Genomic DNA, 26,558 nt, shown 5'->3' with positions numbered 1-26,558 from the left:
GCTCCCTGCGCCACCGCTTGAGGCAAATCCCCTCCCGCGGCGCCTCGCCCGCCCAGCGCCCCCTCACGGCGGGACGGGGAGCGGCCGCCTCCCTCGGCGCGGCGCTCCCGGCGGTCTGGGCGCTTTAAAGGCTCCACCTGCAGGGCAGCGGCTCTTCCCTCGCCTCGGGGGCGGGCGGGTGCCTCAGCGCTTCCCGTGGCCCCGGTCGCGGCCGCCCCCTGGCTGCGGGGCCGATGTCCGTGGGTGCGGCAGCCGCGGCTCCCGCGGGGGAGGGACCGGGACTGGGACTCACCCGGTGCGGCCCGGGCAGCGCTGCGCGGCCGGAGGCGGCGGGGGGCGGCGGCTCGGCCCGGAGGTACCGGTGAGCGAGACGCTGCGGTGCAAGGTGGGTCGCGCCGCGACTACAGCGTGTCTGTAGTGGAAAATTAAACCCCGCAGAGCCCTCACTGGGAAGGCAGAAATGAGTAGGCGAGGCTGAAGTGTAACTTTTGGGAGGCTGCTTAGTTATCTTGTACTCTTGTGGTTATAAGGCGCACCGCTACATCAGCGTGCTGTGGTGATCCCTGAGGAATCTGCGATGGCCAAATTACACTGACGGCGCAGGATCCCTCTCGTAAGGCTCGTTGTGGTGTCCCCGAGCTATGCCAGACCTCAGGCCGTCAGGAGGCGAAGCCTCGCTGTTTTTTCTTTCCTGAGGCCAAATAGGCAATTAGGTTCCCCTCCATTAAGGCACAGACTACACTAGTCATAGGATTGCTGTAAACTTTCCTGGTTTCAGCCCAGAGTTGGAGAACAACAATGAAAACTGAACAGCATCACATTTTGCAGACTTCTTTTTTTGTCTCAAGTCGATGAATTAGAAACTGAGCACTGTGTTTTAATCCAGTTTGCTGCTGTTGACTCATTTTCTCACCTAAAGTGGGTGACCTAAGTGCTGTGGTTTTATTTATAAACAGACTATGGTTAAAACAATGGATGTTTAGGTGTTCTTTACCTTAAAATAATAAATTTTCTTATCATGGGAAGGTAAGTACCATAGAAGTCCTAAGTATTACATGGTATAGTAAGTCACTTTAAAAACAATGACTGAAAAGCTGGTAAGATAAGAACTTACTAACATACACCTAAGTCTTCACAGTCTGGAGAGGTATCTTCCCCTTCCCTTTCATGGCGCATCTGTCTCTCCACAGGTTTCCAGTTTAATACAGTTACCAAAAAAATCTTCATGACTTTAAAAGTTTAATTCTGACTGAACTGTTGTATACCGAATCTTTTATAGTAGTGAAAGGAGGTTGGTGTAGGGAGAAAAAGGGCATGCAGCAGAGGAAAGGAAGTGTGATATACAAGTGGTTTTTTTTTTTGTAAAGATGGAAATAGTCATGGTGAAGGATCTAGAGGGAGGGGTAGATAGCAAATTCAGTTAATTGGTAAAGAGATACTGGCAGCAGCAATCAGCCAAACAGGAAACATTTGAGCTGCATTTCTGAAGGCGTTATATTATAGAGAAGGAAGATAATAGTCTATCATTATATTGCTCTAGCATATCTCCCCAGCGTTATCAGCTTTTTCTGGAACCCACAAAGCACAGTCTTAGTAAGGTATTGACAAAGCTGAATGTGGTGAAGCCAAGTGTGATAGAAAAATTAGTGGCTTGAGAAAGATCAAGACTTAGGACAACTTGATAAAGGGGCTAAAATGAACTCAGAAATCCTAAGGTCTGTGAGAATTGAAGGATTTTAAATCAATAGGTGAAATAAAGCTGTTCATGAAGTACAAGTAGGATTAGCTCAACTTAGTTCAGAGTTCAGCAGTGAATGGAAGGAGATCACAATGAGATCACTTTTGCAGAATAGTCCTACTTTGGAAGCAATATTGAACTTTTGGGGAAAAATATCTTTGCTCTTGATAATTAATTTTATATTCAGTTTGCCACTGGCAAGGTAGGAATTCAGAGCTATTTTTTTTTCCATCTCTAATGTGTCAGTTTCAAATTCCTTAGCATTGCTTAGCTAATACATACTAAGTGTGTACTATTTCCTCCTGTGGATGACAATGAAGATCAGTCACCAAGTAGAGCTGTTGATGTTAAATGTACTGAGCATTGGGTTGATTCAAAACTTTGGAAAACTCTAGGATTGCATATGTTGAACAACGGGTTCAAAGCTTGGGTTTTCTTGATGGGTGCGTTTAGTGAGTAGTTTCTTCAAAGGCTCCATTCACCTCACTTTCCCACTCTTCTGAAGGATTGTAGATGATTGTCCTGGTGCAGGAATCCATAGGACAAAAAGAGCATGTTTGTCATAAAGCTGAATGCTGCCTTCTTGTACTGCCACTCCCTCAGGTGAGGGAGACTGAAAGGAAGACAATCTTTTTGCCTGGTTTTCTTTGGGTTTTTTGGTTTTGGGTTCTTTTTTTTTTTTTTTGTTGGTTAGTTTTTGTTTGGGTTTGTTTGGTGGGTTGGTTTTTTTTCCCCTAAGGGAAAGTCTATCCTGCTTGCTGAACATCTTCCTATTAAAGAGGAGATGATAGTTTATTCATGCATGGCACAAATCTTTCACCTGCCTGAACATAAAACATTGAAACCATGACCTTGTAAGCATCTTATTATTTGCCAGAGATGCATAGTCTATTGCAGCTCAGAAGTCAAGCTCTCAAGCAATCCACTTCTGAAATCCTTGATGATCCAAATGATACAACCTTGTTGCTGCAGTAACAGTAATTCAAGTCTCCCCTGCCACAGGGAGCTAAAATATAACCCCTGACTAATGTGTCCAGCTTTGTGAAGTAGTAGCAACTTGAACAACTGGACTTTCCATTACTTGTTTCCTTCCACCTTAATTTAGCCTTGCTACTAGTGGCTTTTATTTCATTCACTTCATGTGTGTGCACTCCCGAGCATGCAGCTGTGTCTCTCCCAAAGTCAGCTCACTGGAATACACACAGCATGGTCTCCTAGCACGTGAGAATTGTTTCCCTGGTGTAACATCTCTGCTGGGCTTGGGGAAGGACAGCTCTGCTCGGGCTTAGAGGCATTTGCTGGAGGTGGTGGCACTCTCCTGTGCCTGGTACCCATCCAGCTTCCTCACAACTGTTCCCATCAGTCAGCTGGGAATAGCTTGGGGCAGGAGGGGGGCTGCCTGGGGAGCTCTGGAAAATCCTCTGATTTGATATGTGTAAGAGAAAATGTCACCCTGCACCTGGAATATGGTTTTTTTTAAATGTCACCCCTTACATCAGTGACCTCATCTGACTCAGCACTCAGCATAGCTTCTCTCTGAAGGGAGGGAGCTTTAAGTAAGTCATGGATTTTGACCTAGCCAGAGAATGTAGGGAAGAAGGCACACCATGAGAAACAAAATCTGAGCAAACAAAAATTATTTTTGAAACAGACTAGCAGGCAATTATGTAAAGCAACTTAAAACCTAATCTAAACATCAGAAGCCTCTGAAAAAGGAGGAAATTGACAGTTCTGTACACACAGTTTACTTCAGCCTCTGGTTTCCCAGAAGGTTTTGCTGGGGTTTGTGCTGGTAGCTGTGGCGACACTGTACCTGCTACACTGATGTCTCACCTTTGACAACAGGGCAGGGCTGAAACAGCCATCTGGGTGAATCACCAGCTTTGTTATTTAGGGGCTGATTGTACTGAAAGTCTGTAGAAGGTGAGACCTGTGCTCAGGGTGTCTCTAGCAAATGGACCTGTGACTACAGCATGAGCTTCTGTAGCATTTTAACTTCGTTATTAGGAGCAGAGGGCTTCAGGCAGGCAGAGGGGATACAGACACTAGAGAGGTTTAGAGTGAGAAAATTCTGGAATATTCTTTCTCTGAATTGCACCTGCTAGGGGTTGTGCAGATGCATGAAAGACCTGTGGTCCTGGTGTGTTGAAGGGAAACATTGGCCAGGATGTTGGCATATTCTCTGCACTTTCCTTTTAAAAATGCCAAGCTATGCTGAACATTTGTGCAGACATGGACAGAAACCAAAGGAGCAGGAACAAGTGACCTCAGTTTAACATTTCATTCAAATGACAGAGACCCGAATGCGATGCCCGCTCTCGTTTCTTAACTGCTCGCCACTCAGCCTGGAGGATCTCTCAGATCCTTTCAGATGTCCTGATAAGAAAATAGCATGTTAGAGATGTGAAAGTAGGACAGAAGCACAGTGTTTGATTAAACAGCATCTCTGTTTCTCAATGCTTAGCTCTATTCAGTTTGTTGTGTGGTTTTATTCTGTTCTGAGTTTTGCTTCCCCCCCTTTTCTGTTATTTATGCAAATAACTGAAGATTTAGGTATGGGAAGGTAACATGCACAGAATTTTAAGTCCATAAAACGGTGGGCTTTCTTCTAATACTTATTTATGTGATACTGTCTTTAGTAGTGAAGCAATGACTTGTTATGTTTATCTTACTCCTGCTTTTATTCTGTTCTCCTGAACTCTTGAAATGGAGCCAAGAAAGGGCACTAAAACCAGCAGTGAATTCCTAGGAAAAGTAAAAGTACAATGAGAATATGACTTCAAGCTTTTGTGTGTGCTTGTGGCTTTCAAAAAAAAAATCAGTACTAGATAAACTGGCAGGCTAGGAAACTGCCATTTTTAAGTCCAACAAGTCTGTTTTGCCTCCCTTCAAAGTAATCATCCAAACATCAGTGGTTCTGGACTCACAGAGCACAGGTTATAAATACTCTTAATGTAAATGTACCTTCAAGGTATTTGTGAGACATCAAAATCCTGCTTTATTCTCAAGCTGTATCTTGCTATTTGCTTTCATTTTGGTTGGGGCCAGTTCCACTCGCTTAGTGCAACTTTTATTTAAATCTGTGTGAATTGCTGTGGTTTAATGTGGACCTCTGGCTAAAACAGAGGGTCATATGGTTTAGTCTAGTGCCTATGCAGAGATTAATTATTCCCTTGTACAAATGGCTTTTCTGGCACTGTGAATGCTAGACAGAAACTTTTATTGCTTCATGGTTTTGAAAAATTATTGACCATCTCTTTAGACAAAGACTGAGTTCCTGGTAGTGTTTGCTCTCTGCTGTTTTGTAATCAGATATTTGTCATGTTTTAAGGTAGGTGTATTGGCAGGGTGATCAATGTTCAAGCTGAGCTGCCTCACTCTAGTGCATTGTGGGGGCTTGCTTGTCTTTTTGATTGTCAAAGTAGAACCCATGTTTGAGGGACATTTTCCCCCCTTTTTAAATATAATGGCAATTTCTTTCTAACCAGAGGATAGAGGAGGATAAATGCTGCAAAGATACAGAAGAGGGGTTCTGGAGGTCCTGCACAAATTAATGACTTGAAAGGGGTGAGTGTTATTTAATGTTTGTAGCTTTTCCCTGAGAGCAGAAACTTTCTGTTTATATCTGTAGTTCTGCCAACAGCTTCCTCCCTACCCTCGTGCCCTCTGTATTTTAGTAATTTCCAATCTAGGGCAGAACTGCTATCCAGCATTACTGAACAAGGGTTATAGTTTTATGGAACTCCTAAGAACTGGAATGTAATCTATGAAAAAATCAAGGAATTAATTAAGGCAGAAATTAGCTAACTATTTGTATTCTTAGCCTTTAATTCAAGCGTCACACCTTTAGAAGACTTGTATTGAAATTATGAAACAGGTATGTAGTGAAACCATGCTTTTATCACAGAAATTATATGCTGATTAGAAGTATACGATGATGTTTCTGTGTTCAGAAAAAATAAATATTAATTTTTCCTAGGCAAAGCAAGGGCTGTGGGACTAAGAGCCAAACATGAAGTTGTGGGCTTTTTTTTTTTGATGATGCTAAATACATGTAGTGTATACTTTTTTCAGTTTAACAAAGCATTGCAAGAAAAAGTTAACATTTTCTTGGTGCCTTTTCTGCTACATGTGGAAATATCTATATAGAAAGAACTTGTATTATATGTCACAGTGCATACCTATGTGCTGAAGCAGAATTTAAAAATGTAGTAGTTGTTAACAGGTTAGTGAAGAGACTTGGGTGTTTGGGATTTTAGAATGGGATTTTGTTTGCTTGTTTTAATAAAACATGTGTTTTGTCCATAAAGTGACTGAGCAGCGTGAGGGGCTTGAGGAGCCTAGAAAGATCTGTCCCCTTCCGTGGGGACTATATTAGACCTCTGAGTCATGAAGTCTTTGCATAGTAGGTGTCTGGTTACAAACCTTTTATGGGCCCTCCTCAGCTGGGATATCAGCATCTGCATTATAGCTCCCATCTATTCTTAGGTGGTATCAGAGCACGACTGAGCAGGCAAGGCAGAGAGAGAATTGCTTTCGTTTATGTAAAACCCTCCCCTGTTCTCAGTCTGTTTTTTCACACTTTTTTCTGTCTGCCCGTCCTTCTGTCCTGCAGTGCCCTTTTGCTGCCTGTGAAAGTGGTACAACATGGCTTACAGTGTGACTCTGAATGGACCTGGACCCTGGGGCTTCCGACTGCAAGGGGGCAAGGACTTCAACATGCCCTTGACCATCTCCAGAGTAAGTGTGCAAAAAAACCTTGTTGAGTTGGTTTGGGTTGGAAAATAGCAGTCATATGTGCACTTTGACCTGGCCTAGCAGAATTCAAGATCTTTGCACCTAGGTGTGAATAAAGACAATATAATGTGAACTAGAAATGTGCCAGTTTGAAGTACAACCTGGCATTGATAATGCCTCAGGAAGACAGTTCTGGTTTATGGATGTGATACTGTCTCTTTTAAGTAAGCTTCCAGTTCTATTCTGTACAGTGTTGTCTCTTTTTCTGCTGATAGGGGCCTCACTGGTGCCATTTGGGGGGAAGGGAATAGAACAATTCTGAATGAGAATATAGAATTATATTTTTAGGAAATAAACATGTAACTGCTTGTAAATATGTGAAGTCAGGTGTTAAAACTGAACAAAGACAGGGAGATGTCCCCTCTTGTGATGGGGTGCAATAGTTGGATAAAAATTAGACATGTCAAGCAGAAGGCTCAGTAGTACTTAAAATACTGTCTTAAATTATGCATAAGCCTTCCATTTGCAGCTGACAAACAGCATGAATTTAATAATTAATTACTTGGCATATCTGTCAATTACAGCCATGTATCTCCTAGCTGCCTTTTTCTTTTCTCTTCCCCTTAAAGCATTATTTTAAGATGTTGCAGTTCAGTACTCCTATTACCTGAATTAGCTCTGGTTCTTAAATATTTTTAACATTGAATGGTTTTCAGGAAATTTGTGTTTCCTTTACCTACTTTACTCTTGTAAGACAGTTCTGAGTGATTTCTGGTAGCTCCCTTCTTCTTTTCTTGTTCCTAACAGTCTCAAATGTGCTCCAGAATGTTCAGATCTTTCTCGAGAGGTCTTGGCTCCTCCACAAATCACCAGCACAAGGCTTATTTTGCAGTACAGTGACAAGAGAGGTTACTTACATAACAGTGTTTAAGAGAAATACCAGAATGATTTAATCAGACAAACAAGTAGAATGCAAATAAAAGGTCTGCTCCACTCAAAAATAATAATTAAAAAAGCCACCTACACTGCTTTTAAAACTATGTTGTTTTTTCATAATGAAAAAATACAGTGTGTTAAGTTGTGGGTAAAAAAAGTATGTCTCTGCAACAAATGTGATTCCAAGTCAGTTGGTGAGCTTCTGAAATCTTAGCTATGCTATTTCATATTCATGCTGTGAACTGTATCATCTGATCTCTCTTGTTCTTATGCACATTATCTCTTTCTTGGAAGACAGAGCCACGTTTACCTTAATACTATGATGGTAAGACATACTTTTCATAACTCCTTTTGCAGCATAGTAATTGCAAAGAAGGCTGCTCTGGCAGTTTTATCAAAAGCAAACAAGCAAAAGACAACCTAAAATACCCCCCATCTACAAAAATAAACTCCCTTCATAAACTCAGAATAGTTTTGCTCCTGCAAATAGTGTTGGTATTTCATTTCTCATCCCACCCAAGGTAAGTACAGAGAAGTGTCATTGTATTTTTTAGGTGTTTTCATGACACTTTGCAGCCTGCACTGTATGGTGTTGATCATTTTCTTATAAGTCATTCAGTCATCCTAGAGTCTGTCAGCCATGGGCCAGGGCTGTAGCACCTGCAGTGTATGTGACACAATCAGTAATGAAAAGCCAATTGTTTCCCAAAGAGCTCAGATTGTAATCTGTGGAAGTATAAACACTATGCCCAAAGGTTGTATGATTCTCATGAGGCTTTTGAGAGCATAGGAGGAGCAGAAGTGAAACTGCAACAGCTGAATTCCCAGAGGTGTGGAGGAATTAGCTCTTCACTGAGCTGACTGCATTTTCAGCCATAGCAGTGTCAGAAACCACTGTTAAATGTTTTTAGACTCTTCCCAGTGAGGCCCAGTTTTTAGCTGGGACTACAGCTTTGGGATGGGATTGGATTTTAGAGCCTGCCTTATGAGGGCAGAAGCAGACATACAGGAATAAAAATAGCCTTTTTCAGGGGGAGCTAGGATAGTTATGCCTGTTGTTTGTGATGTTTTTGATTGAAACACAGTGTAATACATGACTTTTGAAGATAATCTGGTTTTTTTCTTTGTCATCTATCACATAAATATATCTCTAAACAGATCGGAAATTTCAGTCATAAGTGAGTTGACCTATGAACTCAGCCATAATTGCAGTCTTATTGAGGTGGGAAAAGGGAAGCTGCATTTAAAATTTAAGATATTCCTGGTGGGGAGGAGGGGAGAGAAGATAACTGTGAGGAAGATGTTCTTCTTGGAAAGGGCACACAGATCTAAATGTTGCTAGTGAATGCTGTACACCTATTTATGGACTGGTTTTGATCCGCACCTGCCCTGAGATGAGATTAGAGTTTCTATGTGCAGGATGAGTCCTAAACTCCAAGTATCTCAATTTAAAGAGTATTATAATTACTTTTAATATCAGATGTGCCATGGCCCTTTTGGCTGCATGTGCACAGTGTCCTTCTTAGCCTGCGGACTGGGTTTGCATGCAGACATGTTCACTGTGCTCTGAGTGCCCCCAATTAATTAGATTGTCTGTGGGTGGGCCTCAGAGATCAGAAGAATTCCTTCTTTTTTATGAAGGCTCTGTGCTCTACTGTCATGCTGCAAGAGCACTGCCTCTAAGCTCCTGAGAAAGATGATGGAAAGAGTCTAATACAGCAGAGTTGTTCATTCCATCTATAGTATTATACCAAGATGTTTCCAAGCACCCTCCCAGAAGAGGACACAAGTATTGTGCCATTATGAAGCTAGCCCATGCATAGACATAAGGTGGGTACCTGTTGACCTGCACTCTGTCAGCCAGCCCTATACAATTCCCACCCACCTCACACTTTACCTGGAGAGCAGGGGAGAAGTCTTGAAGGTCTTTAAAACCTGCTGAGAAAAGCACAATACAGCATTGTGGGATTGCTAATGCTTCTGTTCAGGAAAAATGTTCTTAACACAATTGATGAGGAAATGAATTACACAGAGGTGTTTGGCATAACAGTTCACTTCTAAAGAAATCTTTAAAATGGTGTCTCGGACACTGTATTTTCTTCCATTCAGGCAGGCCCAGGTGATCAGCTCATTGCTGAATAAGTCAACAGCATAATGCACAGGAGTCACAGTCAGTCATCTGGGTGACAGGTGAAGATGTGTTCCCCTGAAATGGATTGTTCTGCTTATCTGTTCTTTATCTAAAAATAAATGCCTGACTAACATAGGGGATGGGAACAAGAAAACAGCAGACAAAAACAAATAGGGAAGAGTGTGAAGCTCTGCGGCTTTCACACTCCTTTAGCAATAGCATTGGGAAATCATCTGTAAACTATTTTTCCAGGCCCCACCCTGCAGACCATCCTACCCACTAGAAAAATATGAGATGTCAAATTCTGTCATGAGATGTCATGAGCAGGTAGCAGACATAGGAAAACAGTATTGACAGACTTAATAAAGCTCAGCATCTGTCAGCCCTGCTGAAATGAATGAGGCTTGCAGGTTGTTCGCAGTGCTAAGCACTGTCACCAGTGGCATGATCATATACATAAATCTGGTCTTTCCAAATTGATGTGGGCAGCAAAGCTGTTTATTTTCTCCTGAAGCAAGAAGAATTCATTAATTTTATAGACCTAATCCTCTGTAAGAAGGCTTTTGGACATAGTTAATTATCTAAGTGCTCGGTTGCCATGTTACCTAAGATGGTACAATTGTACATGGTTGGATGCAATAACAGAACGTCTTCATATAGTTCTGAGTCTTTATTTCTGAACAGTAAACTTTTCTAGTGACACAGGCTGGCTTGCAGTTGATGCAATGAGCTGAAAGGTGTGAAGGAGCAGCTGTTATCTGAGCTAGTGGAAATATTATCTAAATCACTGTGGTAATCTATACAGCTTTGTATTTCCTAATAGAGAGGTTTTTTAGCTGCTTAGGTTCCAAATCAAAAGCCAGAGCCTGAAACATGAGATAGTGTTTAAACAAAACAAAACATTCAAGAAATACTTTTCTTTATTCAATTAAGTGATGAAAATGTTGAAATCTGGTGAATATGTAAGTCCAGGGAGGGAAAACAGCAAACACTGCTACAAAAAGAATTAAATTAGCTGATCTGTATACTGACTCTGCTACAAGCAACCTGAAACAGCTTTTTGAGTCTGGGGGAAAACCCTGGTCTAGCATTTTGCAGTCTGTCTCTGCAGGAGCAGGAAGGTTTTTTCTCAGAGTTGTTAGGCTCTTTCCTTTTATCAGCATCTCTTGCTGATTGCTTCCTGTCCCTCCTCCCCTCCCTAGCATACATATGCCAAACTCTGGCTGTCACTGCCTTTGCTTTAGAGGAGCTGTGTGAGAGTATTCATTTCCTGTGGGCTGTTGCCTATCAGTGCCTTACAACAGGCAGCTGAGGAGGGAAGGCTGTCCCTCTTGACTTTTTTTCTTCTATTCTTGAATGCGGGGAAGCCTCAGATGATCTGGGTCAGGCTCTGTGCATTCTGCAGCTGTCCTTTGAATGGCCATGTGGTGCTGTACATAAACTGTAATCAGAAAAATGCACTTTACCTGTATTGAGTGAACTGAAACAGTTCAGCAAGTTCTCTTGAAGTGCTGGTACCACATCACCTGTTAAGCATCCACCTTTGGTGAATCTGACTGATGAATAGCTGTCCTAAAGCTGCAACTTCAGCTTTGAGAGGGTTTTTTTGATCTCCAAATAAGTCCTTCACTATACCAAAAGCTATAGATTAGTATTTATAATAGTTGATATTCTACAAAACTAACAGATAAGTCTGATGTCCTCTAGAAGTCTAGGAGTCTTCCTTTTTAACCATTACTCAGTAGAGATGTTCAAATGTTCAAGTTCAAATGACCGAGTCAACTTCTGAGAAGGAAGTGAGCCATTTAATATAATGACTATGTTATGCCTAGACAAACTGTAGTAATTTCTTATGCCTTAGAAGCTTCACATTCTTCCAACCTTCTTACAGTTTAACTCAAAATAGTTCCTTGTCAGTGGAGGTTAAATACTTCCATGCCAGATTTTCAGGACACTCTGAAACTTTACTGTTAATTTTTTTTTTTTGGTAGAACAGCTATTCTGTGGGCATCAGCATTTCTTTATGATAATCTGTTTAATTTGTTGATTACTTCTCGAGTAACAGTCACCTCATCTGAAGTTATAGCATTGTGAATTTTATTACCTGCAATTATTTGTTATATATACAGTGTCAGTCTCCTAGGAGAGTGCCAGTTATCTGATGTGGTATGTTTGCTTCCAAACTAATTTGCAAGCCAGTTCTGGTATGTTTACAGCTACATCAGAAATTGTGTTTCTGTGAGCCTGAGCCCTACAAGTAACTCCTCAGCCTCCTGATTAGGTATTGTTTATTTGAGATGTTCCAGTAGACAGCATCTGTACTATAAATGGCAGTTCAGTGTACAGGGCATTTGTATGATAAGGTTGCCTGTCTCATCAGACACAAGTGTCATGTCTGTTCAGACAAGGAAAGAGGGAGCAAATTCTATATTTGCGCTCCATTTAAATAATATTTGTTGGACCAGAGAAATAGGTCCTGGCACCTGGGGATCAAAAAGTCTCAGTTTATCAGGGAGGCAGTTGAGGTCTCTGCTCTGAGTAAAACAGAGGTTTAAACATGGCTGTGCAGGTGCTCTAAGAGGTAAGGTGTTAGTTATTGTGAGGTAGACAACATTTTTGACTTGATCAAAAATACTGTGTCAGGTCTGAGAAGTAATCCCAATGGATGTTTCACCAGAGCCACTAACACTTAAGAGAAGGTTTGATTTCAGCAAATACCCAATTTTGTATCCAAAACCATTCCAGCACAAGATGGGTTATTTTTCCCTTTTGGGTAAAAACAGTCATGCTAGAAGTAAGAAGCTTTTGTTTTCTTTCCTTGCAGAAAATATTCATAAAAATCCATGAAGTTTGTTGTTGGAACTTTAAACTCAGATTTATTTGTTGAAGAGTGCTTTTATTACAATTTTATTTAAACTGTAGCAGGATAACGCAATGGGATTTGAATGCATGTAGTGTACTTGACAAAATAACTTTCAGGAACAGTATGTAGCTAGCTGCAGCTCTTGGTCAAATGATTTCTCCTTTAAATCAAGTACATACTCAGAGCACAAGGCAGCCCCTCTTATCTGTTTCTGTGATTAAAGTAATCACTAAATACTAAGTCCACTGCTGAAGGTCAGGGGTATATAAGGAGCATTATGTGCTACGCACAGATGCTGTGCAGAAATCATATATTTAAGGCTGTGTTCTTGAGTTCTATCTGTTTTGAATTTCAGGAGAAACAAAACACCCTGGTAGACTATAGGCCAGATAAATGTGAGTAATGTCCTGTAATAGCTGAAGTTCTAGTTTAAATGGTGCTAGATCATTAAACCTGGTGTTCTGACTGTTCAGATACAAGATACATATCCCATGGGTTTGAAACCCTTTCTTCATTTCACCTCCTAAATGCTTTTTAATTTGGAGTAGGACTGTAGCTGAATCATCAATACTTGTGTGGCATTATCTGTGAAAAGAGCTCATTCTATGAAATAACTGGACTGAATAACATCTGTGCAATTGCCAGCTCAGTTAATAAAGTAACTTTGCAGCTTTCTTTCCTGCAAAAGAAGGGGAAATGCAGCTCTTCCCTTGAACAGGAGGCATATAGTGGTAGCTGTGGGAAACATGGGCTCAAGACTGGTGACAAACTGAATTCTCAAACTGGGGATAACAGCAGCTCTTGGAGGAGGGAGGAAAAGGTTTTCTTTACATAAGGAAATAGATTCACACCTCAAATTAGTTATACTCCTTTTTCTCTTGTTTTAAGATTTGACAGTGTGTCCTAGCAACTGGATAATGTGGTCTAACACATTGTTCAGTCTTTGACCTGGAGTTTACTTGTATGAGAATATAGTTGATGTAGCATTTCAGGAAGTCCTCAGATTTACATAATTATTATTGAAGTTAATAATTTTGCAGATCCTTTAGAATGAGTAAACATCAGGAGGTAACCATTAAATTAGGAATTTAAAGCTGCTGAACTGTTAGTACTTTATAATTAAAATGCACATTAAGCTTTTTTTCAGATAAAACTTTTTATTAGTGTCTGATGTCTGAACTCTGTAAATGGCTGTCTTAATAACACTGCAGATAACTGTCATTATCTCCATTCTGAATATATTATTGCAAAATATTCTCCAGTCACGGGAGCACAAAGAGAAATTAGCTCTGCAAATATGTTATCATTAACTTTCTATACTAGCAACAGCAGTTCCCATCTTACCTAATTAGTAGCATAAAGTGTATGTCATAGGATAACTATCAAAAACGTGGATATTTAAATACAAAATAACACCGACTTTGAGTAGCAATGTGGAAAATGTTGTGCAAAATGCAATAGTCTTCACTATGCTCTAGCTTTCATGGTGGGCTGCAGCTAGCTGAGAGGACAATCTCATGTAGCCAGTTTGTGTGTAACTAGAAGTGTCTGCACGTGGGTGCCTGAGGTGCCACCATTTTAATGCATAAAATAGCATTAAATAGTGTTCAGTGCAACATGAGATAATGCTCTTCTTTTCCACTTAGTTTTGTTGCAAGATTAGCCAGGTAAATTATTAGTCCCTGTTAAAACATCGTGAGAAGGGGAGAGGAAAGAGAGAAATTTCTGCTGACAATTGCAACTGCAAGTTTTGAGGAAATAAATTAATTTAAAACCTTGTCTGGCAATGTCAGCAGTACTGTGCTGGTAGAAATTAATAATGCTAATTGGAAAAGAATGGTTTCTATGCACAGCATGTTAAAGGGCTGTTTCTTCTGTACTAGTGTAATTAAAGCCTTAATAAAAAGGTTACCTGAGAACAAAATGTCCAGATAGGGTTTCTGTTACAGTTGTCTAAATTCCTAAATACTGATTTGGTAGAAGTATGCTATGATACTTAAATGACATTCATTAATCCATAAAGAATTTCATTTTTGCTGGTACAGAGTGAGGACAAGGATCTCAATAAATGTGCTGTTAAGGCACATTGTGTTGACCCATAAGTCACATTGTATATTTAAAAGCTAACAGGTATCACCTATCAAAATGTGTTACAGATTATGCTTTTTTTTAAAAAAAGTATTTTATTTATCTACTATCATAAAATTCAGGTAGTAAAAGAAATAAAGCTTGGTCACATAAAGCTTGCCCTGAAGCTTAGGTCAGCCTTACTGTTGGGTATCCTTTGGGGACAGTTCTAAAATCTTCTGGTTTTCAGATCCATGAAGAGTATAATATTTCCCTAAATGTAAAGCTGTTTGTGTTCTTCTAAGAGATTTACAGGAGAAAAGCACACATATAAATAGAGGGAAGAAAGTACCTGTAATTAGGTACCCTCAAAAAATTCATTTTCAGCTTAAAAATTACTCCAGATGATCTCTTGAATGGGCTTCCTACAAGGTGACTCTTTGGTAGTGGTGGTTAGCAGCCATTTTCTAAAACGTCAATGAGATCTTGCTCTTCTTTTAGGAAGATGAAATGGGCCAAATGTCTTAAAGGCATGCAAATCCCCTGACAAGGGTAGAGTTACTTTCTGCACTTCCCACGTGCGTAGCTGGTGTTGTGATCATCCATGCCACAGGTGTTCACTGCCTGGACACAGTGCATAAATAGGTTTTAACCTTTCTCCAAAATCCTTCCAAATACACTTGATTTGTAGCAATGGCAGCTGAGGATTAGGAGGAACACAGCCTTTCACATGGTCTCACCCTATTCCCACCTTTCCCTTACTCAGAGTCCAAATTCCAGCTTCTGGGCTATTTTGGCTCCATGCCTCTCTTGCTTAGCCATACCTAATACAGACATAAACCCTTATTCTTATTAAAAGTACCAGGCTTAAGGGCACATGCTTACTTTAAACAATTTATGACTTCTCAGTTTGAAGCCAGCATTAGTGACAATTAGTCTTTGTGGCATGAATAAAAATATTTGCAGTGCATTGTAGTACTTGCTATACCTGGTTGGGGTGCCATGCACACTCTTGAGAAGCCTCTGTGGGACTCTCATGCTATATTTAAAGCATCCAGTAACTTAGGAAGCTATTTTGAATTGGAACCAATGCTACGTTTACCTCAAGCTTCTGGAATGGGACATCTTATCCAAAACTCCAAAAATACTACATGTAACCCCAGATTCTGGTACATAGTGCCAAATCTGAGTGCCCTGGTATTAGGGCGAATTTGGGCTGCCTTTCCTTGATCCTGGGGGGTCACTGGGACCTTCCTGTTCTATTTGAGAATGTCAGCATTCTCTCCTTACCTAATCATAGTGGGTTCAAAAATGGCTAAGTGCAGTTAGTACTATGGCAGGTGTTTAAAAAATAAGTCAGAGTAAGATGGCTTTTTTCATGAGCAATGGCTAAGGTTAATTATTGTAGGAAAAAATTACTAGTCTTTCTGCTGATGTTTTTTGACAAGAATTGTAACCTAACCTACCGTCAAAATTCCTTTCCGGTCTAAAAGATTCTTATCTCACTGTTTTGCTTAAATTAAGTAACAAATTCTTCAAGATGAAATCCTTTCATCCTTCTGCTAACTGTGTGGGGTGGGTGAATGAGGATCTCTCTATTACATGTGTGCTTTGCTTTCTTCATGACAAGAAGTGGTCAGCAGTCTGCAAGCATCATCAGTTGAGTGGACAGCAGCAAACCACATCTACCTGAACTGCAACCTCTTCCTTTTTGATTGCCCACTGCTTGGTACTGCTTCTTTTCAGGGCAACACTTCTAAAATTGAAACACTTGCTGGTTTGCCGTATAGTTCTCAGTAGTTCAGGCTGAGTACACAGAGTTGTAGGTATCAGACTGTTGGCACCTCATGGGAAGGGTGAACAGATTATTGAGGTCCAGAACTGTTTTGCTGTTTCACCCCAGAGGAATAGCAAAGCTCTCCTCTCTTTTGAGGGAGGCTTTATCCCACCCTTGAGGGCTGTGTGCCTCAGCTGTAGCAGCCATCTGCAAGGACAAGTAATGATGGCTCTTGGCATTAATCCTCACTCCATGTGAGATTGTTCTCTGCTCCTTCCATATGCCTTGGATGCTTATGTGGCCTCTTTCCCTTGCCTCCTTTCCTTGCTCTATTCCCACATCCTGCCTCACCAGCATGTGCTATCCTTTCTTTGCTCCAGCTTTCAATGCTGTTCAGATTAAGTGCACTTAGAGTGGAGGAGCAAAAAGATGAAGACTGCATTTGGGAAGTGACAGACCTGGACCTCCCAAAAGGTGTTATCATGTCCTGTAGAGCCATGAAGGGACAGAGCAGGAATGTGCAGGAAGGAGCTGGCTAAATATGATGCCACATGGAAGTTCATGACTGCTCTGTGTGAAGCTGGGGGGTTTCCTGTTTCTCTGATTACGTGTTGCTGCATTAAATAGTCTTCTCCAGCCTCTGTTAAGGAACCCAAGCTGCAAATAATACCAATATCACTTCTGTGTTGACAATAGAGTGCATCTTCACTGACATTTCTGGAAGAGACTTTGCTCCTTTTACAGCCACACGTCCCATGTTCCACAAAAAGATGGATTTGTCCTGCTCAGCAGCAATTCCCTTTCCCTACATATCTGTGCTTAATTTTCTTCGTAGCAGTGGTTCCTCACTCTGCAAAGTGGAATCTTAATAGTAATCTCCAACTTTTTCTTTGAATATGCTGAGCATGGATAGTAAAATACATTAATATTGTTTAAAATGTATATATAAAAATTACAAACTGAGAACATTTCCATAAATTCCACATGCCAAAACATGGGGATTAAGTGGTGGTGAAGGGAAACAAAAGAGAATAAACTTTTTTTTGAAGGTCTAGATAATTAGTGAATTAGTTCAGCTTTAATTTCACATCAGTTTTATCTAGACCCAATTCTTTCCTAGGAAGAATGAGAAAAAGTCTAAAGATTGATAATTTACGTGAACAGGTTACTCTCTGGAAGAAAATGAAGTGCTTTATGTTTTTTCCAGTGTGTGTGACTTGTCATGGAGGTTATCCCAGCTTGTGGGAACATTGCTAGCAAAAAGAAGTGATCATCCTTTCCACAATATTGAAGACATATTTGCAGTGTGATTGACAACATGAGGAGGTGGTATATAATTTCTATGCATGTCAAGGGACTGGCAGTGTATGAAACCAAAACTAGAACTTAGCTGCTTTATTTATCCCTTGAACAGATGCAGTACCAGCAGCTGCAATAAGATCTTTTATACATTCCACCCACGATTCCCTGGAGTTCATGTGTCCTAAAGACAACCTGGAAAGGAGGCAGGACACTCTCTTGTACAGTATTACATTTTATAAGTACATTGTGAAATGTTGATCTTTCTCATAGGGAAAGAATTCCAGGCTGGATCTGAGTTTCATGCCATTTGATGATATGGGTAGATGTCTTTATTTCTTGCTACTCTGAGTATTTAGATCAAATGTTTAATTTGGTCTCTAAATTTTGTTTTAATAAAGCTCTTTATAGACTAGAAAGCAGTACAAAGTAGTTTTATTATAATTTAGCCCTTATTTCCCTTATTAGCTGGATCTTTAATTAGTTTTAGCTGAGGAAAGTATTGTTAAGAGGACTGGTAAACAATATTACTTCTTTTGTCTCCATTAAGTCTTGATCCTCCTCCGCTGGTTTTGCAGAGATTGGATTGGGTTCCAATATTAAATGTATCTGCAAGCTTAGGAGGCCAGGGAAGAGCTCTCACCATCTAGTTGGTTGTTAAGCCTCTTGGTTCAATGCATGGATAAAGGGTTTAGGTAGGAATAAACTTGCCTCGCTGGTGTTTAATTTTAGAACATCCACAGTGAATGTTCTGGCCTGGATGCCACAAGTCTTTAGTTTCAGTCTCCCTATAAAGCATCTTGGCTACTGTCTGAGACCATTTGTGCCATACATCCACACCAGTGTGCTACTGCCCTTGGATACACTAATGCTGTGAAGTGAAATGTTTAGAAATTACTCTCTAAAATATTATCTTTTTCCTTGCAGACAACACAATTTTGCCATAGCAAAATAGGGATCAGGAGCTATTGAAAAAAGCCCCCCAAATTGCCAAAGTTGTTTTTTTTTTTTTTTTTAAATAAAGGGTACATGCCATCTTTTGAAGCTGTTTCATACCTTCTCACCATTGCAGCAATGACAATAATGGGGTACTCAGTAAAAACTAATTTTCTCAGTATGTCACGAGAGAAGCTTATTTCTGGCTAAATTGTAACACCTTAAAAGAGATGATGGTGACCTCCTTGAAGAGGTGAATTTGAAACAAATAATTGTTTCTTAGTATTTATTTGAATATTTTCATGTATTTATTGAGTAAAGTCATAATAATTAACATCTCCAGATTCCTAGGTTTATCTGTTGACAACAACAAATAATCAAGTAAAAGTATGTTTTAATAGAAAGATATCAAATACTGAGAACAGATGAAAAAGGCAGTGATTTGCAATGTCCTTGTAAATTTTTAGTTGAGTTCATTTTTAATCGGGCTCATTTTTAGTTGGAACACAAAAGGTGTTCTCCCTATTTTCCCTACTGAGTGTCTACTGCCTGGGACTTGTGTATTTATCTTTAGATGCTAAGGGCCTAAGAAAACCCCTCTCTTTTTCTTTTTTTGCTTTTCTTTGACACCCATGGTGAACAGATATTCCTGATTACATATACATATTTCTATATATGTATCCTTTCTCTGCCATTTGTCACACCATTACTTACTTTTTGCCCAGTTTTCCTTGCTTTGATGCCAGAGTAAGTAAAATCCAGGCTGTTTTGATGGTATCTTTTTACTTTTTGTGCAGCTTCATTCCAAGGACAAATAGCTGTTGGTTGGTTGTGCCTCTTGACACTTTCCTCCCTTCCTCTGGTGACTTGTGTCACTTTGTAGTGCAAGTAGGTTGCACTGTGATAGTCCTCAATTCAATTAGATAATGTAACAGAGAGAGTGCCATGGCCTCATGTTCAAGGACAGCTGCCTAGAAGTTGCACTTAAAAATTTATAATATGAATTTTAACATCCTCTTAACTTTGAAATACATCTTTCACTTCTGTGATCCTTGATATTGTCTTAAAGTCTTTTTCCTTTCCATTCTTACCTCTGACACTCCCTAATCTGTTTTTTTTTTTTTTTATGGTTAATTTTCATTGCAATGACCAGCAAGAGAGACCAGGACAGGACTTTATTTTTTGTTTAAAATATACATTGTCCATTTTGGGAGAAGAGAAGACCATGTTACATGATATTCTTTTCGTTGGCTTCATTCCAACCCACTGTTATCCATAGTCTCAACATAAATATAACCGTTTATATCCTCTAAGTAGAAACAAAAGGAACCACAAGGCTGAGCAAACTGTGCAAATACTAGAAATGTAAGCATATATTCCAAGATATTGGAAGCATTGTATGTACTGATGGATATCGAAGCTGCATGTGGAAATGACTAGTAATTTTTTCTATTACCATCTCTCACTATCAAAGCATTGGGCAATATTCTCTAGGACTGCGATGGTATTTTGAGATTTAAGTTCGGGTTAAGTAATGTCAAGACAAATGCCAGTTTGACGGAAGAGAGAGCACTTTAAGCCTATATGCTGGCGTGGGACCATAAGGAAGAAGTTTGAAATCTTGCCTGAGAATTGTCCTTCTATAACAGTCCTTTTAGTCTAGTGAAGACAAGATTGATCTACTGTAATTTAAACAAGGAAGTCCTGCTTCCACTTCACTGCTTGCTCACAATATTTACTCTGATGTTTAGAAGAGACCTGATTCATTTTTTGTTGCCCTGTATGTTATTTTAAATACACTGTGGTGCTGGTAGTTGGAAGGAATGTTCCCCCAGAGGGGTAAAAATCCTCACAGCCAACTAAAAAAAACCAAAAAGCAAACTGTCAGTAGAGTGAGAAATTACTGGACCTTTAAAGAATCAAAGCTATTCACCTCATAAAATTTTAGTAGAATATAATTAAAGAATTATTTTGGATTTGTATAGTTGAGAGTGAGCCATAAGTTGCTGTGACATGGCCAATTCCCAATGTCAAATCCCCTCTTCCCCCTCTCCCCTAGTTTTATCAAAGTATGAAAGTCTTGACTGAGATGCTATTGTTGGAAAGCCTTTGATGGACACTCCTGGAATTTCATTGCAGGAGCCATGACTTCTGTTTTATCTGAAATCTCACTGGCTCTTGATGACAGACAAACTCCGCTTTTAGCATTGCACTGAAGGTCAGGCAAATGACTGGTTTCCAAATAGAGTAACTGAAGATACTGGAACAGATTTATTCTTGGTATAATTCCACTGGTTCTGTGAAGTTACAGGGGAATATCTTCGTCAAGAGAGCCTTCTGAGTTGAAGGATAATTCCACTATTCTCAATCATTTGTGTATAAAAATAGCTTGGAAAATATACTATTTACCATAATGTTAAAATTAATCTGTAAGAGAAATTCTACAGACACTAAGATAGGGGCAATATTTTTAGCTGGAATAAACTAATATAACTCTATTAAGGAGACTGACCACTGTAGGATGTAATTTTTTTTCAATATCTGGGAATCTAGCTCTGGCTTTTCTAATTACTAGTGAGATTGAGGTTTTATGGCTGTGTAAATATTTTAGGACTAATCTAGGAAATATATGCACTGCCTAGGCTGCTTTCCTAGTTGCAGTTGGGATGATTCCATTATTTTTTACAGATTTTTTTAGTTGCAGTTTTGGCACTCAAGTCCATCAACTGAAGTACAGAGAACTGTTGCCATGACAAGGCAGGATTCCTTCAAATTGAGTTAGCTTTGACTCTAATGCTGTACCCTGAAGGCTCCACTTTTCCAAACCATTCACAACATATGCTTTTATAAATCCATCAAACAACCCTGCACTTTTTCTATACCCTATGTTTTAATGTCAAAGCAAATCTATGTTCTACTTGTGGCACCTGCTGTGGCACATACTTCAGCTACTTCAGGGGAGTACTAAGCATACCACCATACTTAAAGTCCTGTCAACATAGCTGTGATAAAGACCCTTTGGAAAATGTATAGCTCCACCCTAAAATAATCATTTATCATAACTCATAAGGGAGAATTAATTGGTATTTAGTACATATAATAATATGGATTAGTGCCCTTCATGAACAGGGCTGTGTATAAAAGCACAGGCCACCTAGAGGACTACATTTTAACAAGGCAAAACAATTTATGTGACAAATAAACTCCACTTCTAAAAATATACTTAGGACAGTCAATATATTGCTAAGTGCTGTTGTACTAAATACTTTTAAGTCAGGCTTCAGCAACATCAATTTGTGTTACTAAATACAGAAAATACTATTATAACTTAAGATACACATTTATATTAAAAATAAACTTTTTCCAATATCAATACCAACAGAGTTTGGATGGTGGGTTAACAAAGTGGTATGTTGTAATATTACTGTCCACTATGGAAATAGATGCACTATGCATTCATAAACACTTTGTCTATAGCTTATGCAAAAACAGATTCATCAGGCTTTTGGCATCTTAACATATTGTGACTGTATTTGAGCATCTGCACTATCTACACGTGGATAATGTTTCTCAGTTGATTGTTCTATTCATTACAGAAAGCTAGAAAGGGAGTGAAAGGTTTTAAGGGGGAAAAAAAGTTATTTTCTTAGTATTCATTCATGTTTACTTCAGAAGGTTCTGTAGTCATCCTTTCTTCCCAATGGGATAAGTGTACAACTCTGAAATCCAGTCTCTCCTACATCCATTATATGTATATATATTTTTAATGGATCTCTATGCTCCATAGGTTTGTCATGACAAGGAGATGCTGAACTGCACTACAGACAAATGTACACAGATCCTTTTGATCCCGTGGGATATTTTTCTGACTTTCTGCCACTAACATGGGCTGGTTGTCTGTATTCTGCCAACAAAGGCAACTTCAAACTTTATTTTCTATTATTTAAACTTATATGTCATTCAAAAGTTGCAAAGATAGTGTGCTTTGAGTCTCTACACTGGAGCAGAAGACGACTCTGGTACAAAGAGGAAGGTGTGTTACACATTGACTTGGCAAAATGGCAAGTTATATGTGAGTCTCTTTTGTGAAGTATTTGCTCTGGCCCTAGCCATAGTCATTAGAGAGGGTTCCCAGATGTAAGGGTGAAATGGACTTACAAGTTCTTACTTTGATAAGAAAAGCAGGGAGGTTGCTTTTTGGGACAGGAGCATCAGGCTGCCTGTTGTCCTTAATTTTACTTCCCCACTCATAAAACCAACATGAACATAAAGCTATAGAGGGAATAGAAGAGCTTTTAAAACTTTATTGTAAATTCAAGTTATATTTTCTGAATGTGATTTAAAACAAAATCACTGATGTCATGCCTGAGGTGAAAATGAACACTCTGATTTACCATTGCCTGGCAGTTATGAAGGCATTTGTAGTGCAAAGCAATTAAGAGAGGAACTGAAATATTTGCATTTGCACTGATGAGAATAAATTTGTGGAAAGTAATGGGGAGTTGGGACTGTAATATTTTTCCTCTACTGAAGTATTATTTCTAGTGTGGTGTCAGGACAGAAAAAGTTCTCTGGTTCTGCAAAACAAATGGGCTGGGTCACAAGAACAATGTACACAATAGAATTAATTTCCTGCATGAGACTCTTGACTCTAACTTTTACAGCAACGTTATTCACATCTTACTTGGGGAAGGTACTTGTGCTAATGCAGTTTCAAAAGCTGCTAATCTTAGAGCAGTTCTGTTCTTTGTCCTTCCTTCTTTAGAAGATTTAACCACTTTGGATATTCACACTTTCAGTTCTCAATTCTGTTTTTTCCTTTGGTTTGTTTGTTTTTTCCCCTGAGAGTTGATTATCAATGTACCGACTGATATAAGCACAAGGCTTTTTAATTACATACTGATATACCATAAACAGCACACAGCCTTCTTATCAATTTTTACATAAGATGGGCATGACTTTGTGTCATATCTGAGTTGCAGCCAGCAAAGGCTTAGCTTGACAGCCTAGTGCTTTTTTTCCTTCTGGATGATTGCATTGCACATTCTTACACGGTCATGCGTGATAAAAAAGGATAAGGAGCCTTCAGAGAGACTCAGCCAACGCCTTATTGTCTGTGGAGCTTTTACCTCCGCACTATCAATGCAAATCTGTTCATAGAGGCTGCAACAGATGCTAGAAATATTACCTAGACTGCAGAGCAAAGTAGCATAGAACTTGAAATCCATGCTTTCATATCAATTCTGTCTGTGGTATTCACAGAGAGAAGCAGATGAGATAATCTTAGATGTTTTGAAGTGGAGAATATCTTGTTCTTCTCTGACATAGCAAGAAACTTGTAAAATAAGTTTTCTCTTTCTCTTATGTCTCAGCTTCTCTTGTTTTTCTTTTTCTATTTGTATTTTTATAAGGAACTTATTTAAATGCCTGGATGATTTGTTTATACCAGTCTCCTGTGTCATTTGCCCAAAATCTTGTTTGATGTCTTGTTTTGTCACTGTGAAAGATGCTGATTCTTTATTTTCCATACTTGTATTACCCTGAAGTACAGAGCCAGGGAAGGTCTGGGCCCTGTTACTCAAAGTGTGTGGAAGAACCTTTGATTCCTCACTGTTAAAAACAAGAGAATTTCCTCCAATTCCTGGTGTGTCCCATATGAAAGACCACTAGGTGAATCTAGGCTTTTATGTTTTCCCTGAGTGGTTGATGCATATAGCTTTGATATCAGCTAATGTCTATGCTTCGTACTTTCCTCTGCAGCCTTGTGAGTCTCTCCAATTTGATAAAATTTTGCATTTAAGATGCTATTTCTAGTCGTGAATGTTCAGACATGAACATCATAACATTGCTCATGAAATTAGTTCAGTCTTAATGCAAGACAGAATAGTAGGAGTCTTTTTCTAGTTCTTACTTGGGATAGCTGTTGAAGAATAATGTCATGAAATATTTCCTTTCTTGACATAGAATAGGAGGTAACTGTGTGAAATTCCTTTCATATGAATTGTTGGACTGAATATGACCCAGAAGATTGACTGGTATGATCTGGAATTAAGGAAGTCTTTTCTGAGGATTTTATGTAGGAGATGCATGAAAAATGTGAGCAGAAGGTAGGGTGAATTTCTTTCAATACTAAAAATGATACAAAAATGCAGGGAGGAAGGCCATTCAGAAGAAAATGCCTGTCACCAGCTGAGACAACCAGATGGACATAATATGTGGTACCATGTAAAACAGGTCTGCTAAAATTTTGGGAGCATCTTTGGATTTTATTAGGCAGTTTCACGTAAAATGCATGTGTTACTCCTGTATCATTTACATATGCAATCTTATAGTCTCTTCAAGGGCTGTATAATTCTATAAATAGAAGACCCATCCCAGGATAAAGAGAGATTACTAATATGGCTCCATTTGGCACTTTTGTCTGCCCCTGGAATCTTCCCAGCTGTCCAATAACCATCCAAGCATTCCTTATTTTCATTTATTTCCGCTTCCTGGTGTCTGAAGTAAAAGCCTCCTGTTTGATAAATAGCCGCATATTCACTTTGAGAAATGTTTTCTGCTGCCATTGCAGTTGTTACAGCATTGATGTTGATCCCATCAAAGTTCCAGCACTGACAGTTTTTAAATATTTTCTCTGCAAACATGATTAATGAAACTAAGCAAGGTAACCAAACAAGATGTTGTAAGAGGAAGGATATAAAAAAAAAAAGAAAACAGATGAAAAATGAAACTAGAGAAGTTTCATTGTGACCAAGATCAAACTCTGACAACATATTAAAACTCAAAATGCCTACAAACTTTGTTTCCATGTGGGTGTACAGCTCTGAAAAATATCACTGTAAATCTAACTGCCTAGAAGAGAGAACTTTCATAATTCCATCAGTCATAATACTGGCTGAATCTGAGATTTGCGTGCTGATATTAGAGAATACCTCAATCTGCTTTATAGTAATTTTTTTCTTTATGTGGTTCAAAATGTCACTTTAGTTTAGTCATACAGATGTTTGCTTGATGAAAAAATACAGTGATGTAGCTCATTGTCCTGCAGTTAAAATAAGTCCTCATTTGACATCAAAGTGAAGGGGTTAAAGTTTTTTCTTTGTTCCTTTCATTCCTCATTTGTATCAGGCAAATAATGGTTTCACTAGCAGCAGGAATCCCTATTAAAGTAACTGTCATATTTTCTCATCTATACAATTCATTGTTCAGCAGTTTGTTTGGTGCCAAATGAAGGGAAAAAGACAAACTGGACACAGAAAGGCATACTACCTTAGACCTTCTGACGTTCTTTCTTGGTCAAATGACAACTTTCTTGCTGCCTCTTCCAAACCAATTATTTTGACATGCTCAATTGCAGAAGACAGTGTCTAATGTAGCCAAGGAAAATACTGTTAAGGCAAATTCTGAACTTGATTGCATTCCTTCCATGGATTTAAATAGATGTCCTGTGAACATTTATTCCTTAACAAAATACACAACCAGATTATCATAATTAGCATGTTTACTCTGGAACAGGAGAGGAAAATTCCTAATTTGGACAAGCAGAGTTTAGAAACTCATTGTGACTAGGTATGGAGCTCATTACAGCCTCTGCTTGCAGAGAAAAATGTCTGCACTTATCATTAAAGAAATTAAAGTTAAAAGTACAACTTTGAAATGGAAGTGAGGCACCCTGCAGATTAATTCTGTTACTTCTGCATAAGTTACACAGCCTAATGATCCTTAAGGAGCTATGCTCTGAACTGAGCATGAAGGCATATCTTAAACTAAGAATCAGAAGCATATTCTTCTCTCTGAAGCCTACTTAAGTATCCCAAGCAGGCTAATGATGGTTTTCACTCAATTTATGCTCCTAACTTTTGTTACCTAAGAATATTTATTAGATACGAATGTTTAACCCATTTTGGAATACTCACACTAAGTTCCTAAAGCATTGATAGTGCTACCAAACTGGTAGAAATACTTGATGTTTCCAAGTACAGGTAGTCACCTGAAAGAAATAGGAATAAACAGAGGAGTGAGAGTTGGGGGTCAGCATCTTCAAGGCCTTTCTTGAAACACTCCATTTAAACAT

General features: G+C 39.2%; 1 protein-coding gene across 2 annotated transcripts in view; it reads left to right on the top strand.

Annotated features, from left to right (window-relative positions):
- The first annotated feature begins 360 nt into the window (after positions 1–360).
- The window catches only part of LDB3 (LIM domain binding 3), a 113,864-nt gene continuing 87,666 nt past the window's right edge, over positions 361–26,558 (top strand). Inside the window, exons 1-2 of one of the 2 annotated variants that reach the window (XM_036386182.1) lie at positions 361–385; positions 6,354–6,478. In XM_036386182.1, the coding sequence (XP_036242075.1) occupies positions 6,386–6,478 (93 nt within the window). In that variant the 5' untranslated portion in view covers positions 361–385; positions 6,354–6,385. Of the gene's footprint in view, positions 386–6,353; positions 6,479–26,558 lie in introns of those variants that run through there. The other variant, XM_036386181.2, reaches the window with a different exon arrangement.

Source organism: Molothrus ater, chromosome 8 (genome assembly GCF_012460135.2).
Source record: "Molothrus ater isolate BHLD 08-10-18 breed brown headed cowbird chromosome 8, BPBGC_Mater_1.1, whole genome shotgun sequence".
NCBI lineage: Eukaryota > Metazoa > Chordata > Aves > Passeriformes > Icteridae > Molothrus > Molothrus ater.
This window is presented reverse-complemented; position numbering and strand designations above follow the sequence as displayed.